At 45.8% G+C, this 16,187-nt stretch overlaps 1 protein-coding gene across 2 annotated transcripts in view; it reads left to right on the plus strand.

The window, feature by feature from the left end:
- Positions 1–16,187, plus strand: part of PNPLA7 (patatin like domain 7, lysophospholipase) — a 169,466-nt gene that overhangs the window by 59,537 nt on the left and 93,742 nt on the right. For both annotated transcript variants that reach the window (XM_088459190.1, XM_088459191.1), the window contains 4 exons: positions 669–746; positions 4,384–4,589; positions 8,996–9,127; positions 9,526–9,649. In XM_088459190.1, coding sequence (XP_088315316.1) covers positions 669–746; positions 4,384–4,589; positions 8,996–9,127; positions 9,526–9,649 — 540 coding nt within the window. The remainder of the gene's footprint in view (positions 1–668; positions 747–4,383; positions 4,590–8,995; positions 9,128–9,525; positions 9,650–16,187) is intronic.

Consider the following 16,187-nt stretch of genomic DNA (forward strand, 5'->3'; position numbering starts at 1 on the left):
CAGTGTTTGCAGCCACTTTGAGGCCAATATTGATGACGATGAACTTAAAGAAGCAAAAAAAATAAATAGATCTTACGTAGTCAGTAAATGCTGACTATAAAGCTGTTTTTCAATGCACTGGGAATCTCTGAGGCATAATGACTGTTCCCACCCTATCTTCTAACTCACACACTAGTTCCTAATTCAGAAACAGTCTGCATTCTTAATAATGCTCGTTCATCCCACAAAAAAGAGCCTTATGCTGTTCATCCCGGGAACAGCATTTTTTATATGTATATGTGCTGTTTATTGTATGTACCGGGCAGTCTCCAGGGCAGGCCGCAATCCACGCAGCGGAGAGCATGAAGGTATAAAGGAAGCCGGGTAGTTAGCTTAGTGCTGTCTCATGGTGCATTAGGGGAGCTGTCTGGGGAAGGGCCTAAAAACTAAGTAGCACACTAAAAAGCCATAAGGGGGAAATTCAGTAATAAAGTAAGTAAATAAAATCAGAGGACCTGGTGATAGGTCTTCCTTTAAATGTGTTGGCATGATAGTGACATGTAAGTTCTATACTATTATCCTTTAGCCAATGGGGTGGGACACTGTTCATTTTTGGTCTATGTACAACCAGAGAGGTTGCCTATGTCTATTCTAGAAGCCGCTTACTAATTGCAGACCTATTTCTCCAGGACCCATCGCTGCTGAACGGAAGGGTAACCCTGCACCAGGTCAAGGGTGGCACGCTGCTGTCCAGACAAGGAGACCAGGTGAGTCTCAGGAAATAATTCTGTCATTTGGATATTGGAACAGTATTGGGCTTATAGGGGAGATATTCGGCTTTAGAAGTGTCGTACATCCAGTAATACTCGCTAGGAAGGATATTGGGATAGAAGTGTCGTACATCCAGTAATACTCGCTGGGAAGGATATTGGGATAGACGTGTCGTACATCCAGTAATACTCGCTAGGAAGGATATTGGGATAGAAGTATCGTACATCCAGTAATACTCGCTGGGAAGGATATTGGGATAGACGTATCGTACATCCAGTAATACTCGCTGGGAACGATATTGGGATAGACGTATCGCACATCCAGTAATACTCGCTAGGAAGTATATTGGGATAGAAGTGTCGTACATCCAGTAATACTCGCTAGGAAGGATATTGGGATAGACGTATCGCACATCCAGTAATACTCGCTAGGAAGGATATTGGGATAGAAGTATCGTACATCCAGTAATACTCGCTAGGAAGGATATTGGGATAGACGTATCGCACATCCAGTAATACTCGCTGGGAAGGATATTGGGATAGACGTATCGTACATCCAGTAATACTCGCTAGGAAGGATATTGGGATAGACGTATCGTACATCCAGTAATACTTGCTAGGAAGGATATTGGGATAGAAGTATCGCACAACCAGTAATACTCGCTAGGAAGGATATTGGGATAGAAGTATCGTACATCCAGTAATACTCGCTAGGAAGGATATTGGGATAGAAGTATCGTACATCCAGTAATACTCGCTAGGAAGGATATTGGGATAGAAGTATCGTACATCCAGTAATACTCGCTAGGAAGGATATTGGGATAGACGTATCGTACATCCAGTAATACTCGCTAGGAAGGATATTGGGATAGAAGTATCGTACATCCTGTAATACTCGCTAGGAAGGATATTGGGATAGACGTATCGTACATCCAGTAATACTCGCTAGGAAGGATATTGGGATAGAAGTATCGTACATCCAGTAATACTCGCTAGGAAGGATATTGGGATAGACGTATCGTACATCCAGTAATACTCGCTGGGAAGGATATTGGGATAGACGTATCGTACATCCAGTATTACTCGCTGGGAAGGATATTGGGATAGAAGTATCGTACATCCTGTAATACTCGCTAGGAAGGATATTGGGATAGACGTATCGTACATCCAGTAATACTCGCTAGGAAGGATATTGGGATAGACGTATCGTACATCCAGTAATACTCGCTAGGAAGGATATTGGGATAGAAGTATCGTACATCCAGTAATACTCGCTAGGAAGGATATTGGGATAGAAGTATCGTACATCCTGTAATACTCGCTAGGAAGGATATTGGGATAGACGTATCGTACATCCAGTAATACTCGCTAGGAAGGATATTGGGATAGACGTATCGTACATCCAGTAATACTCGCTAGTAAGGATATTGGGATAGACGTATCGTACATCCAGTAATACTCGCTAGGAAGGATATTGGGATTGACGTATCGTACATCCAGTAATACTCGCTAGGAAGGATATTGGGATAGAAGTATCGTACATCCAGTAATACTCGCTAGGAAGGATATTGGGATAGACGTATCGTACATCCAGTAATACTCGCTGGGAAGGATATTGGGATAGACGTATCGTACATCCAGTATTACTCGCTGGGAAGGATATTGGGATAGAAGTATCGTACATCCTGTAATACTCGCTGGGAAGGATATTGGGATAGACGTATCGTACATCCAGTAATACTCGCTAGGAAGGATATTGGGATAGAAGTATCGTACATCCAGTAATACTCGCTAGGAAGGATATTGGGATAGAAGTATCGTACATCCTGTAATACTCGCTAGGAAGGATATTGGGATAGACGTATCGTACATCCAGTAATACTCGCTAGGAAGGATATTGGGATAGACGTATCGTACATCCAGTAATACTCGCTAGTAAGGATATTGGGATAGACGTATCGTACATCCAGTAATACTCGCTAGGAAGGATATTGGGATAGACGTATCGTACATCCTGTAATACTCGCTAGGAAGGATATTGGGATAGAAGTGTCGTACATCCAGTATTACTCGCTAGGAACGATATTGGGATAGACGTATCGTACATCCAGTAATACTCGCTAGGAAGGATATTGGGATAGACGTATCGTACATCCAGTAATACTCGCTAGTAAGGATATTGGGATAGACGTATCGTACATCCAGTAATACTCGCTAGGAAGGATATTGGGATAGACGTATCGTACATCCTGTAATACTCGCTAGGAAGGATATTGGGATAGACGTATCGTACATCCAGTAATACTCGCTAGGAAGGATATTGGGATAGACGTATCGTACATCCAGTAATACTCGCTAGGAAGGATATTGGGATAGAAGTGTCGTACATCCAGTAATACTCGCTAGGAACGATATTGGGATAGAAGTATCGTACATCCAGTAATACTCGCTAGGAAGGATATTGGGATAGACGTATCGTACATCCAGTAATACTCGCTAGGAAGGATATTGGGATAGACGTATCGTACATCCAGTAATACTCGCTAGGAAGGATATTGGGATAGACGTATCGTACATCCAGTAATACTCGCTAGGAAGGATATTGGGATAGACGTATCGTACATCCAGTAATACTCGCTAGGAAGGATATTGGGATAGACGTATCGTACATCCAGTAATACTCGCTAGGAAGGATATTGGGATAGAAGTATCGTACATCGAGTAATGTAGCTCATGCCTTCCCATGTACTAAATTATCATCATATTATCCTAGTTTCCTATGTGGCCAATGGGAGACTTACTGATGGGTAGTAGCATCCCACCCTTCGAGTCCTTTTTAAATAATGCACAGTTCAGGCCCCTGCCCATCTATCTATTCTCCCTTCTGACAGCGCAGCCTCCCCCCTGCAGCAGTGATGCCACGAAGTCCAGGTTAGTTAATAGGCTCCATCCTGGGGAATATTTGCTGCGACTTATACGATGACGGTCTATCTCCCTCGTGCATGGGATATGTGTATAGTTGAGACAATTGTTCTTTCTCATCGTAGACGTCTTTTGTGCGCCCATTTAACGTCTCTCCCGCTGTAGCCTATTGTGCATCGTATAACGTCAGCGCTGGTTAAACTTCACAGTAGATGAGGGTTTTTTGTGTTGAGCCAATCACCGGTGTCCTGGACTGAAGGCTGGCTGCAAAATGAAGAGTCTCTTTAATGGGCCGCAGAGCCCCAGGCGCAGATATGAAAGCCGGGAGCCAGATGAGCTTCTTTACTGCGCATTGAATGAGCCAGCGTCCAGGCTTCGTCCCCTAGTGACAGAACAATGAGCAGCGAGATGTTGGACTTGGCTCAGACCTTTCCCAGACTTCACAAAACGGTTTATGTTCATAAGTTTCTTTTTTTAATTAGCTTTTTATATGGGAAACTGTATTTCATGTAACAGCGAGCTCCCTTCCCTGTACCGGGAATGGCGACGTTACTCTATGTATGATGGGCCTCTGGCGTAACGAATGACGCTATGGACTCCAGGGCGTATAATCCAGGCGGCCGCCTACAATACTACAATCCTATATTGTAATGTTTTTATGGATGCTGTAATAAACACATAATTCCACATCTGCCTTTCTGATCCTCGTTAGGACGTCAACATCCGGTTTGTAATCTCCGGGCTGCTCCATGTGTACCAGAGGAAGATAGACAGCGAGGAGGAGACCTGCCTGTTCATCACCCACCCGGGGGAACTGGTGGGTCAGTTGGCCGTCCTGACCGGAGAGCCCCTGATCTTCACCATCAAAGCCAACCGTGACTGCACCTTCCTCTCCATCTCCAAGTGCCACTTCTATGAGTATGTCGCCGGCCCCCCTACCCAGTCACCTCTTATTATCCGATATTATTGTTCACTCTAGCACCCTGCACCTGTTGAAAACCGTGCAGTTCCTCTTCCCTGCCTGGGGTGTTGCGCTTTGTTCTGGTGCTTCTAGCACACACACGGATGTATCTCAGTAGTTTGTTGCATCAGCTCAGTGTACTAGAAGCATCAGAGCATCGAGCGACATCCCAGGCAGGAAAGTGGAGCTGCACAGGCTGTGACCGGAGCAGGGTGCCAGAATGAAGACTAGATATGTTCCTAATGGACCTGTATGTAGCCCTTTTGTGATATGTGGAATATTGAGGGGCAGTTTGGGGAGAAATGGAAACCTGTCCCTTATACAGGCTGAGGTGAGCGTCTGTGTGTCTGTCGCTGGAGGAGGGGGGGGGGGGGGGGGGAACCTCACTGGTTCCTATAGGATTGCTCATAGGAACAGGCCAGATCACTAGCTCGTGCTGGTAGTACGTAGTCATCTTTTTAGTTTTCCTTTGAGTTGTTTCATTTAAGGTTGATCTGAGAGATCTCTCTGTAGACATGACATTGATAAATGGTGGTTTGATACAGATTTATATCCGTCATACCGCCTGAGCCGTATCTAGTGATGGGCTCTCATGGGAAGTGTGGTGCTGCTCCTCACGCTCTGACAGAAAAGAATATTGTAGGACAATTGAAATATTTTCATGTGATTATCAGTCAGCCTCAAACTTCCAGATAAATGGTGCAAGTGTGAATATAATGTAAAAAAAAAGTTGAATGTATGAACCTTTTTTTATATAGAGGTGTGTTTGGCGTTACATCATCTTCTCATCTTCACAAGAGCCTTACAACAGTACGCTACTGCTTATAACTATAATTATATCTGGCTTCCTGCTGCCTCCACATCATGTCACTGCCCCTGTCAAATGCAGCCCTGTCCTCACTGACACATCACTCATCTCCTGATATACTCTGTGCTGCTGAGGACCCTGCTCCTTCCACTATATAACTCTCAGCCTGTGGCTTCCTGCTGCCTCCATTCCCCTCTTCACATCATGTCACTGCCCCTGTCACATGCAGCCCTGTCCTCACTAACACATCACTCATCTCCTGATATACTCTGTGCTGCTGGGGGACCCTGCTCCTCCCACTATATAACTCTCAGCCTGTGGCTTCCTGCTGCCTCCATTCCCCTCCTCACATCATGTCACTGCCCCTGTCACATGCAGCCCTGTCCTCACTGACACATCACTCATCTCCTGATATACTCTGTGCTGCTGGGGACCCCGCTCCTCCCACTATATAATTCTGTCTGTGGCTTCCTGCTGCCTCCATTCCCCTCCTCACATCGTGTCACTGCCTCTCCCACTGACAGGAGTGGTCAGGTCACTGACACCCACCAGTTTGGCACACTCATACTGATCTTTCTTCAGGTAGTTCTTTCTCCATCCACGCCAGGACATCTTGTATGTCCTGGGCATGAAGATCAAATACAATAATGTGCTCAGACCATAATGAGACGCATCTTCTAAAGCCAACAGAGCTGATAATTGACATAACGTTAATGTCTAAAGTTGTTGTCATAGAAACATACCAGCACTCAGCAGCATGCAGTGAGCAACTGATTCCATTTTTTTTTTTCTCTATTTCAATTTCGATGCACTAAACCTACAACCTTGTTATTTACTGATTGAATTTGCACCCCAGGTATTCAGAATATAAAGAGCTACAGTGGCCATCTTGGTATCCTCCACCTGTTGTGGATATACAAGCCCTGGCATGCCAGCGGCTGGCACAGGGTACTGGTGCTTGTAGTTCCACAGCTGGACATCCAGAGGTTGCCCGCGCCCTGCGTCCTGTGTGACCAGCGCTGCAGAATTGAACTTGGCCGATGCTCATTATATCATTGGGATCGAGTCCCAAGCGATCTGCTTCATAGAGCGACGCGGTACCCTTCACTTAGCTTTATACATTAGCTACAGACCCCCAGGATTTGCCTGACGAGGTCGTTGTCAGTCCTCTCACACTGTATCATAGAAGAATACTGGGCTGAGGTTGTTACATGTGACATATTGGGAGCAGATCTGGTTACTTGTCTTCAGGCGTAATCCTTAATTAATCAGGTACAGGTATATCTCTGTAAATACAGATAGGCCGCCTCAGGGCTGCCCTAATTCCGCCACTCTCCCCCCCGCCCAGAACCGCTGTGAGGTTTGTTTATCAGCTTTTTTATTTTTTGCTGTTGAGCGTAGATTTTTTATTTTTATTTTTCTTGCAAACCTTTTGGTTATACATTTCATTTTCCAAGCTGCCAGCTCCAATCGGATTATTGTGCAGTGGTTACAGCACAATGCACTAGGTTTAACGAAGTCCCCAGATATCCTGCTTTATTCTAATGACAAGTGTCCCTGCATCCGAGAGCCACAGAGTCTGTGTTATCGGACCGTTTACTGTAACGTGCTAGCTGAGGGTAATGGCACTTCTGTTTAGCACAATGGGCTAAAAAAAAACGACAGTACGGCCTGGTTTCCTTGGTGACCAGGTGGGTGACCGTCTCGTGGCGCACTCTGCAAAAATGGAGATTGTACAACTGCTTCCTTACCACAGGCGGGCACACGCACACACAAATTTAGTTAGGTGCCAATGGAACTACCCAGTATATTGCTGGCTGTGGGAGAAACCCAGAGGATGTCCTTGTGGACACTGGGAGAACACACAAACTCCACACATGTACCTTACAGGCATCATGCAAACCCAGGTGCTGTATTTACTTCATGTACACACAGTGTTGGCAGCCATTTTGAGTCCAATAATGATAATACAGCATAGCCATGATAAAACGTAAAGAAGCAAAATTAATAATAGTAAATGCGGAATATAAAGCTGTTTTTCAATGCACCGAGGTTTAAGTTTGGTGGCAGGAATATCCACTCTTTAATGGAAGACGAACCTGAACCAAATACTAATGGGGAAGAGAAGGTAAACAACAGAACTGTTATATGGTTGCAAGCAGGGTTTGGGTACGGGATGAGTCAGAAACCCATCGTGTACCCAACTTAACTCCCCCAGACCTAAACCTAGCCCTCCTAGTGCCTAACCCTCCCCCTCTCCCTAGTGCCTAACCCTTACCTACCCCCACTGCTTACCGTCTGGATGCTGGGATTCTGACTTGTTTTTTCTTTCAATAAATTAAATATCTTGTTTCTTGGTGACAGGTCAACTTTTCAATATGGAATATTATTTGCCCTCTACATAAAACACTGGGCCCCTTCCTATTAGAACGGTCTCATGGCACACTCGGCAAATATGGAGATTGTACAACTGCTGTGAAATATTGATTTATCACTTGTATATGAAATAGGGGTTTTGTGTGTTCCGTGAAACACTGATATGCAAAACTATCATCAGGACTTGTGTCAGATGATGACCGTGATCTGACCGGGTGGGCGGTAATCGCCCAACGGCAGCACTTCACACGAGTGACCAAAATGCGCCGTGAACACGTATGGGCAGTTTTTAGCGTTTAATCTAAGGCTTGCGTACATGCCGGGGTAGAACAGCGCTTAATATTTGCACCCATCACAGCACACCATTATATGTGTGTGTTTTGTTCCCTCGCTTTCCGTGTCTCGCTTGGTGAAGTCGCTTTGGGTTGTGTAATACGGATGTAGTCCCTAATCAGCGCAGACACTGTCTCTGCATTATTCATATGGGGCGAGACGGGAGAAACTAGGCCATGCAAATACAAGGACCACGGTTATTTATAACTAGCGCCAGGTGCTCTGGCAATCAAGTGCATGGCGGGATTATGACATTATTGTGCCGCTGCAATTACCACAGAGTAATGAATCCAGCGGCGGACGAGCCGCTGGGGAGAACAAGAGTTGTGTATTTGGGACACAAGTTGAAACGATAAACTTTTTGTGCTGATTTAGAGCCAGACAGGCGTGCGAAATCGCAAACACGCGGAACCAAGTCCTCCCATGCACGCTGTCAGGTTTTATTAAACTGGAACGGGGGGGTATGACATTTGAAAAGACGCGTCACATTTAACTGTTTAAGTTGTGTTAGTCTCTAGTATGCTCAGACGACAATCTGTTGTCAAAAACCTAGTGACCTCATCGAGGCACGACATGCATCGGTGATGTCACTAGTACCAAGTTGATAGACGTTCTCATGAATAAAAGTTCAGCCTTCAAAATGGGTGAAGTCTCTGTTGGAAGTAGCATAGTAAGGTCTTTGGCAGTCTGCATTAGGCGTAGTCTCCGCTGGTGTGTATTCATCAGTGCCCAGCAAGGGTTGCGTTTCAGTTCCACAATAGTTGTCTGAGTTTCATCTATGCACCAATTGGCAAACTGCGAGACTGAGATGATCCTAAAAGCCAGTAACGCGTTCTCTGTTTGCAGGATAATGCGGGAGCAGCCCAGCGTCGTCTTGGGTGTAGCCCATACAGTTGTGAAGAGAATGTCCCCCTTTGTGAGACAGATTGATTTCGCCTTGGACTGGATGGAGGTTGAGGCCGGGCGTGCCGTCTATAGGTGAGATCAAGACCATTTTTGCAACATATTTGTAACGTTTCACTCCCTTGGTCAACTACGGTCAATACAGAACCGCATCTAGTGAGATCTACCAATGCTTCCTTTAGCCAAAGTCTAGGGCAGGCCTAGACATCGTGCGGCTGTCCAGGTCCAACCGTGCGGCTGTCCAGGTCCAGCCTTGCGGCTGTCCAGGTCCAGCCTTGCGGCTGTCCAGGTCCAACCTTGCGGCTGTCCAGGACAATCTGCTGCTCCCATGGGTTGTCCAATCCTAGCCTACTGACAAACAAACATTGAGCTAATTGGAGGCTCTGTGGTGGGGTGACTTAGTGACCGATGGATGTACTTGTTGTAGAAGTCCTGGACTCTATTCAGTTCTCACCCTGCTCCTCTTTTTCTAGGCAAGGTGATAAATCAGACTGTACCTACATCGTGCTTAATGGTCGACTCCGCTCTGTCATCAGGAAGGATGATGGGAAAAAGCAGCTGACCGGTGAATACGGTCGAGGAGACCTTATAGGAGTGGTAAGACTCGGTCCTCTAGTTATGACACTGTCGTCACTGTTTTAGCTCTGTTTTGGAACATAGACTATGATGGGTTTTACAGATCTGGGATCCGGCTGAGAACATGTGACATTCCCCTCTGCGTTGGTCTTCAATAGATGTCAAATAGGTACATTGGGCGCCGAAAGCAACTAACGTCCTCTCGTGTTTAGTTGTTCAGCTTTAACCTGATGTAGCGCCCGCTAGGTTTTGCTTATCGGGTCGGCATTTCTGTGTAGTCCCTAGACCGTTATTAGAGAAGGGCCCCACTAATATGGTGGATTAGGTTCCAGAGCCCCGGTGGAAGTCGCCAGGAAAACTGGACATTGTACTTTTTCAATATAAATGCAGATAACACCGATAAAAAGAAAAAAAAATACACTCGTCACTTACCTTAAATATACATTGTAAGATGCCCTTGCGAATTTCGTACAGTATTGTACTACTGTAAATGGCGTCGTCTTCCGATCTCCTTCCGTTAGGCGGGAAGAACAAAACATGCGCCAAAAGTAATGTAGACGGGTGTAATTGAAAAGCAGCGGTTTAGCGAGACGCCGTACCGTATGTTCTGGAGGATCACAGCAGCAGTGATTCGTGGCGTGTTGTCGTGGTGATGTGGACATTTAATGAATGATTCCATATATGTAGGGGAATCTGTGTCTCTGAAGGCGATTCTGTACATCATTCTATGTTTTACTAAAAAGTATTTAATTGTAAAAAGTCAGCCTGTAAAATGTCCCATTTATATTCATTGCCAGCCACTCTTGGCATTCTTCCTTATGGAAATAGGGATTTGAATAGTCTGCATTTTCTGCAGACAGAATCCATGCCAATTTTGTTTAATATGTAGGCGCTGATTCACTCACAGAGAGATTTATTTAAATTACTACAGTGTGTCCTGGAAGTGACTTTCATATTCGTATTTACTCAATGTTTTAGCATTGTAAGAGGCAGAAGTAACCACTGGACGAGAATACAGTAGGTAGGACTTAAGGCCCCCCCATACATCAGAGATTGATTGCAGCAATCGTGCAATTTGCAACTGATTGTGTATAAAAATCTTTCCCTTTTTCAATCGATTGCAGAATTGCCACAATCGATTGAAAAAGGGAAAGATTTTTATACACCATCGGTTGCAAATTGCACGATTGCTGCAATCAATCTCTGATGTATGAGGGGCTTTAGCTTGCTTTCAGGATTGCCCTAATTTACCATTCCTCCTCTGTTATAGAATATCCCCCTTAGGGAAACTTTAGTCAGTGACTGTATCTAATCTGCTGTGCAAAGATCTGATGAGGGTTTGCACGCCAGTCACTATGGTCGTACACACTTTGCACAGTCCTCCCGTGCAGGGCCAGTGTTGTCGGACTGCACAGATCTAGCCATTGAGACGCTGAGCAGCTGACGTGCAGTGTTCGGCTGAGTGCTCTCTGCTCCCCTCCTTTCTGGATTGGTGGCGGCAATTGGCGAATACGTGCCTTAACCTCCCAAACCTGTCTTGTGTAATGGACAGTGCGCCTACCCCCGTCTGCCACGTTCCGATGTGTCCAGAAGGGCAGTTTCCCAGGGACCTCTCCTGTTTCCGAGATGCAGCCCACTGAAATCTGTATATTGCAAACGTCACCATTTCCGGGAATCTGCACAGATGCCGAACCCCATCCTGCGCATGTGCAGTACCGGTCTTGCATGATCGCATGCAGACTGCTTCCCATTTGTGGGCGGGGAGAGGGTGGCAATTGCCTCCCGCTTCCCCAAACAGAGGTGTGTCGCCGCCGTTAGGGGGGGGGGAAGGAAGAGGCCAGGAGATTTCCTAGCCTCTTTCTCTCATCTGCGGCGGTCGGCTTGCGTGACCTCATGGGTCACTTAGCCGGCCGATGTTCTGGCAGATTATCCGATGCTGCGTTGTGCATTGCAGCTCGGGTATGTAATGCACACAGGAGACGTGATGCCTCCTGCTGTATTACCATAATTGCAAGGACGGAATTGCTAAGTTGCTTGCATGCAGCTTTGCAATTCCGTCCTAAGCTGAATCGGGCCCATAAACCGCAATATCGGACTAGCTTCTCCATAAGGGAATTTAGGTTTCAACACAGCAGTCTGTAGGAGAGGGTCTAGAACTGAAATCTTCTCTCCCCCCCTTCCTCTTCTATTCCCAATATCTTTTGCAAGTGTCCTTCTTTGATCACAGTCTCTACAGGAGAAAGCAGAAAGAACGATAACTTTTAATCACAGTCTTAATACCTCTGTCTAAATGACACTTCTGGCACGTTACTATCCACTTAATTACACCATCCAGGAGCTCTCGTCATTCTAGCGTGCATTAATATCCTGCTCCACTTTAATTGCACGGCTCGTAAATCTCTCGGCTCTAGAAATGTCTTCATGCCAGGAGGAATAGAGGTCGCCGCTGACATCCGCATCGCATGTTACACGTCTGATTTATCACAGGCTGTTTTACCAGTAATCAGCAAAGTACCATTTTATCTCCGGCTAAAGCTTATTTTAAATTGCGCAGTTGTCATCTGTATGGAGATACAGCCACATGTAATACCACGCCTGGGCAATTCTTTTCCAAAAAGGCTGGAGCCAGCAATTTTATAAAGGACAAATTCTGGGGGGGGTTATTGTGATGCACGTGGTCTGGTAATACAGCACAATAGGACTGATTCGGAGTTCGGGCGCAAAGCCGATATCTGCGATGCTTAAAGTCAGACGCAACTACGGCAAAAGAGGTCGCAGCAGCTCGCAACTGTGAATCAGCCCTTATCTGTTATAATGATCCAGCATATAATCGCACTCCAATCATTAAAGTTACATTGCCAGCCTGCGTCACACTTAACTTGGTCATTGCCCCACTGGCATTGTAGATCTTGCCCCCCCTCAACTTCCGTGCAACTTCTGTTTCTGGCAATAACGGCTAACGTGTACTTCGTTCTAACATGCGTCCAGGGCAGCGTTGTACCGAAATCCTGCTTTAAGGGTGTTTAATTGGTCCACTGGTATTAGGAAATCTTTGCGGTTATATTTGGAAAACAGTGGAATAGTCCTTCCATTGCTCAGCATAGTCTCACAGTGGCGGGAGGTGAGCGCTGTCCGTTCCGCAGGTCATGCCCATGTTAGCTGGAACAGGGGTGCACATTGTAACCAGCAAGGAGCATTAAAATGCACTACAGAATCTATAGTGGGGCTGAGTACTGATATATGCCTGGTCTGAGCTCGTGGCGTGCACGAATCTTGCCAGCCAAGGGCCTCATTTTGTGTCGCACGTAATGCGGTCACAATTTGCGGCTGCCCCATACAGGGACGGTTTAAGAGAGGAGTGGTCCCGTGTGCAGGCTCCATTCCGGCCCACATCCTATCTCCGCGGCACAATTTCGAGTAGAATCTGGAACTGTGCTGGTATTCAGTGCAGCCGCCATACCTATCATCCGCATTAGCGCCAGCCCCTTCCTTGGTGCAGAAAGAGCCGATGGAAATCCAGACAGATCTCTGCATGCGAGCAGCTCGGAACGCCCCATTGTCGCCTATTAACACCTATCAATTCGTAAGTGAGAAATGTCCAAGATGAGCACAACTTAAAATCTCTTTTAAGTACCTTGATGATGCGTATGCAGCCCATGACGCGTGCGCAGTTTACGTAAAAGTGCTATATCCATCCGCGTTCAGAATTGCCTCCAACTTCGAATAAGGCCCAAATGTGCGGAATTTATGCCCCAGGACTCTGCACTACAGTAGGGAGAGTCGCCAGGAACTCTGGGAGTATCAGAAGAAAGATGGCTCCGGCTCTGCAACATTTACGGTCGGAAATAAATATTGTTTCATTAATCCTAAGCACCAGCACCTTACACAGACACCGTCATAGCCTGTATAGTTTGTGGATACCTAAAGCGGAAAAGTCCCCCACAACCAGCAATGTCTGTGTGACCGCTGCCAGTCACACCCTGATTGTCAGCACAGCGGGGTGTGTAGTGCCCTGTGTATGAGCCCCCTTTTCCCGTGGGGCAGGGCTGTGTCTCTACATACAGCGCTGACCCTGTTATCTGTTTCTTTCTCTCGTCTTCTCGACCAAAATAGAGCTTGACGCGCTAGCACAGCGAGGCGCAGCGTCTTGTGTAGTTGCTAGGTAAGTTGATTTTCCTTTTTCTTACCTATAATCTCCATTAATTGGCATTGCTGCTGCCGGAAACACTAGACGGGGATTTTAGACCCCATATGTGAACATAGAGTTTCCAAGGAGCGAAGTGTCGGGGGTCAGGCGTGACGCCATCAGGTATCCGCTCCGGCAGATTAGATAACGTCACTAAGGCAGCCTGGCAACCAGAGTCCCTATTTTGGGAATATATCTATTTATTATTATTATTATTAGTAGTAGTAGTATTATTATTATAGACCTTCTCTCCTCCGTGTCTGCCTGCTGTCCTGCTGGCTATTCTTAGGTTTGTCGTCTTCTAAGCTGATGGAAATAGAATAGGGCAGGAACAGTTAGCACCATGGATACTTCATAATGGAACAGATTTCATCTTTAGTGTCCTTTTATTTTTCTGTTTTAACCGTTTAGGATCTTTCCCCCCCTATATGTTGTTTGACTGTTCCCAAAATGTTACTAGGCCAGGCTGGGGATAGCACTAGGCCTTAGGGAGTGACGATGTGTAGAATACCCGCTTACTTTCCGTCTGTGAGCATTTTATCTCACAGTTTTGCACAGTTGTCTCAAACTGGGGCAGGCAGCCTGTGGCACCCCAGCTGCTGTGGAACTACATATCCCAGCATGCGCTACCACCGTTTTAACATGTCCTGGCAGCAAAACGGTGGCAGTGCATTCTGGGATGTGTGGTTCTCCGGCAGGTGGAGTACTCCACTATCCCTGCTACTGACTTAGAAGAGGAATTGTCCAACTACTTCTGTCTGTCTGTCTGTCTGTCTGTGTGTGTGTGTGTGTGTGTGTGTGTGTGTGTGTGTGTGTGTGTGTGTGTGTGTGTGTTTTTTATAAATCCGGTAGACAGTAAATGTGGGGAGTTGACATGATTACAGTCTGTAGAATGCGGGCCTGCTTCCATCTCTCCTACATAGGCAAACACGGGGGGGATTTCTGGTTGCCTGGAAATTACAATGCTCTGGATTGGTGCCCACATCTGAAATAAAAACACTCAGCTCAGGCAGGATGGCCCTACTGCCGCATATAATGGCTTACTGTGATCGCTGGTCCTGTATATGCTGGAATTATGTCACACAATACACTTTGTAAGACGCATATTAAAGCTGGATAAATGCTAATTATGCCCTCTTCATGGACTAGCCACACTCACTCTAAAATCAGGCATTTCTAAACCCCCTTCTAGAAATCCTGCATTTGCCACTGTCCTATAAATACTCTATGGAGCAAGGTGTTTGCACTTGGTGGATTTAAAAGCTGTTTCTCTCACACCTAACAAACCTCCCCCCTCCATACGCTGTGGACTTCGAGATGGCACGAATTGTAGTCTGACCTCTTTCACTGCCCAGTGGGACAAGCTACTGTAGTTGCTGGTGGAAGATTCTGTAACACATCGTTAGTGGTGCTATCAGTTCTATATCTAACACTAAGGGCCGTATTCAATTAGACAGCGAAAAGTCGGGATTTATCGCCGAAGACGTAATTTTCGTATGTTTTAATTATCCCCGTATTCAATTACAAAGACTTTTCGCCGGTGTGAAAAGTCTCTGTAAAAAAAAAAACAGGGATCACTTTTCACCATGTTTTACATGGCGAAAAAAAGTGCAGAATTGGGGTTTAGGGGTGCAGGCTTAAAAAAAAAAAAATAGCCTACACCCCTGGGAATGTCATTTAAAAGTAAACTGTGTCAAAAAAATGTAAAAAAATAAATAAAAATTGGGACACCCCAAAAAATTTACTTTAATTTTGGGGATAAAAAAAAAGGTGTTTCCTTCATTGCGGGTGGTAGCGGTAGGTGCATTTTTGGAGAATTTAAAAAAAATCATTTTAGGGGCTTAAAAATATGCTTACCCCCATTTTCATGTACCCCAAATTTGTTAGAATATTTGTTTTTGTAAAAATAACTATTCCTAAGTGCTATTCTTCACCCCTTCTTCATAGCCGCAAATATGCACCTGCCGCAGCTATTAGAAACCCCAAATTCCTTCAGCAGGTAAAAATGGGGGTACCCATAGTGATCCCCCATGTCTAGAGACCTTTAGGGGGGTCCCTGGAATATTTCCCGACAATTCACGTTTTTTGGCGATGAATACCTTTCCGCCGGTTCCCGTTTTCGTTGATGGAATACGGAGATAAAGCAGGAACGCGTTCGATACTTCATCCCCGGAAAACCTCCGATGTGGAGCAAAAGTCCAGCACGGAATACCCCCCTTAGCCTAGCAACCACAGATTTCTAAAGACAGGTATGATTTGTAGGCTTAACATAGTAGCATGGTTGGTGTAATGGATAGCATTACGGCCTCACAGCACTGAGGTCTTGGGTTTGATTCCCAACAAGTATCTCCCCGTGTTTTCGTGGGTTTCCTC

Source organism: Taudactylus pleione, unplaced genomic scaffold (assembly GCF_031769625.1).
Source record: "Taudactylus pleione unplaced genomic scaffold, aTauple2 ptg000897l, whole genome shotgun sequence".
In the NCBI taxonomy this organism is placed as follows: Eukaryota; Metazoa; Chordata; class Amphibia; order Anura; family Myobatrachidae; genus Taudactylus; species Taudactylus pleione.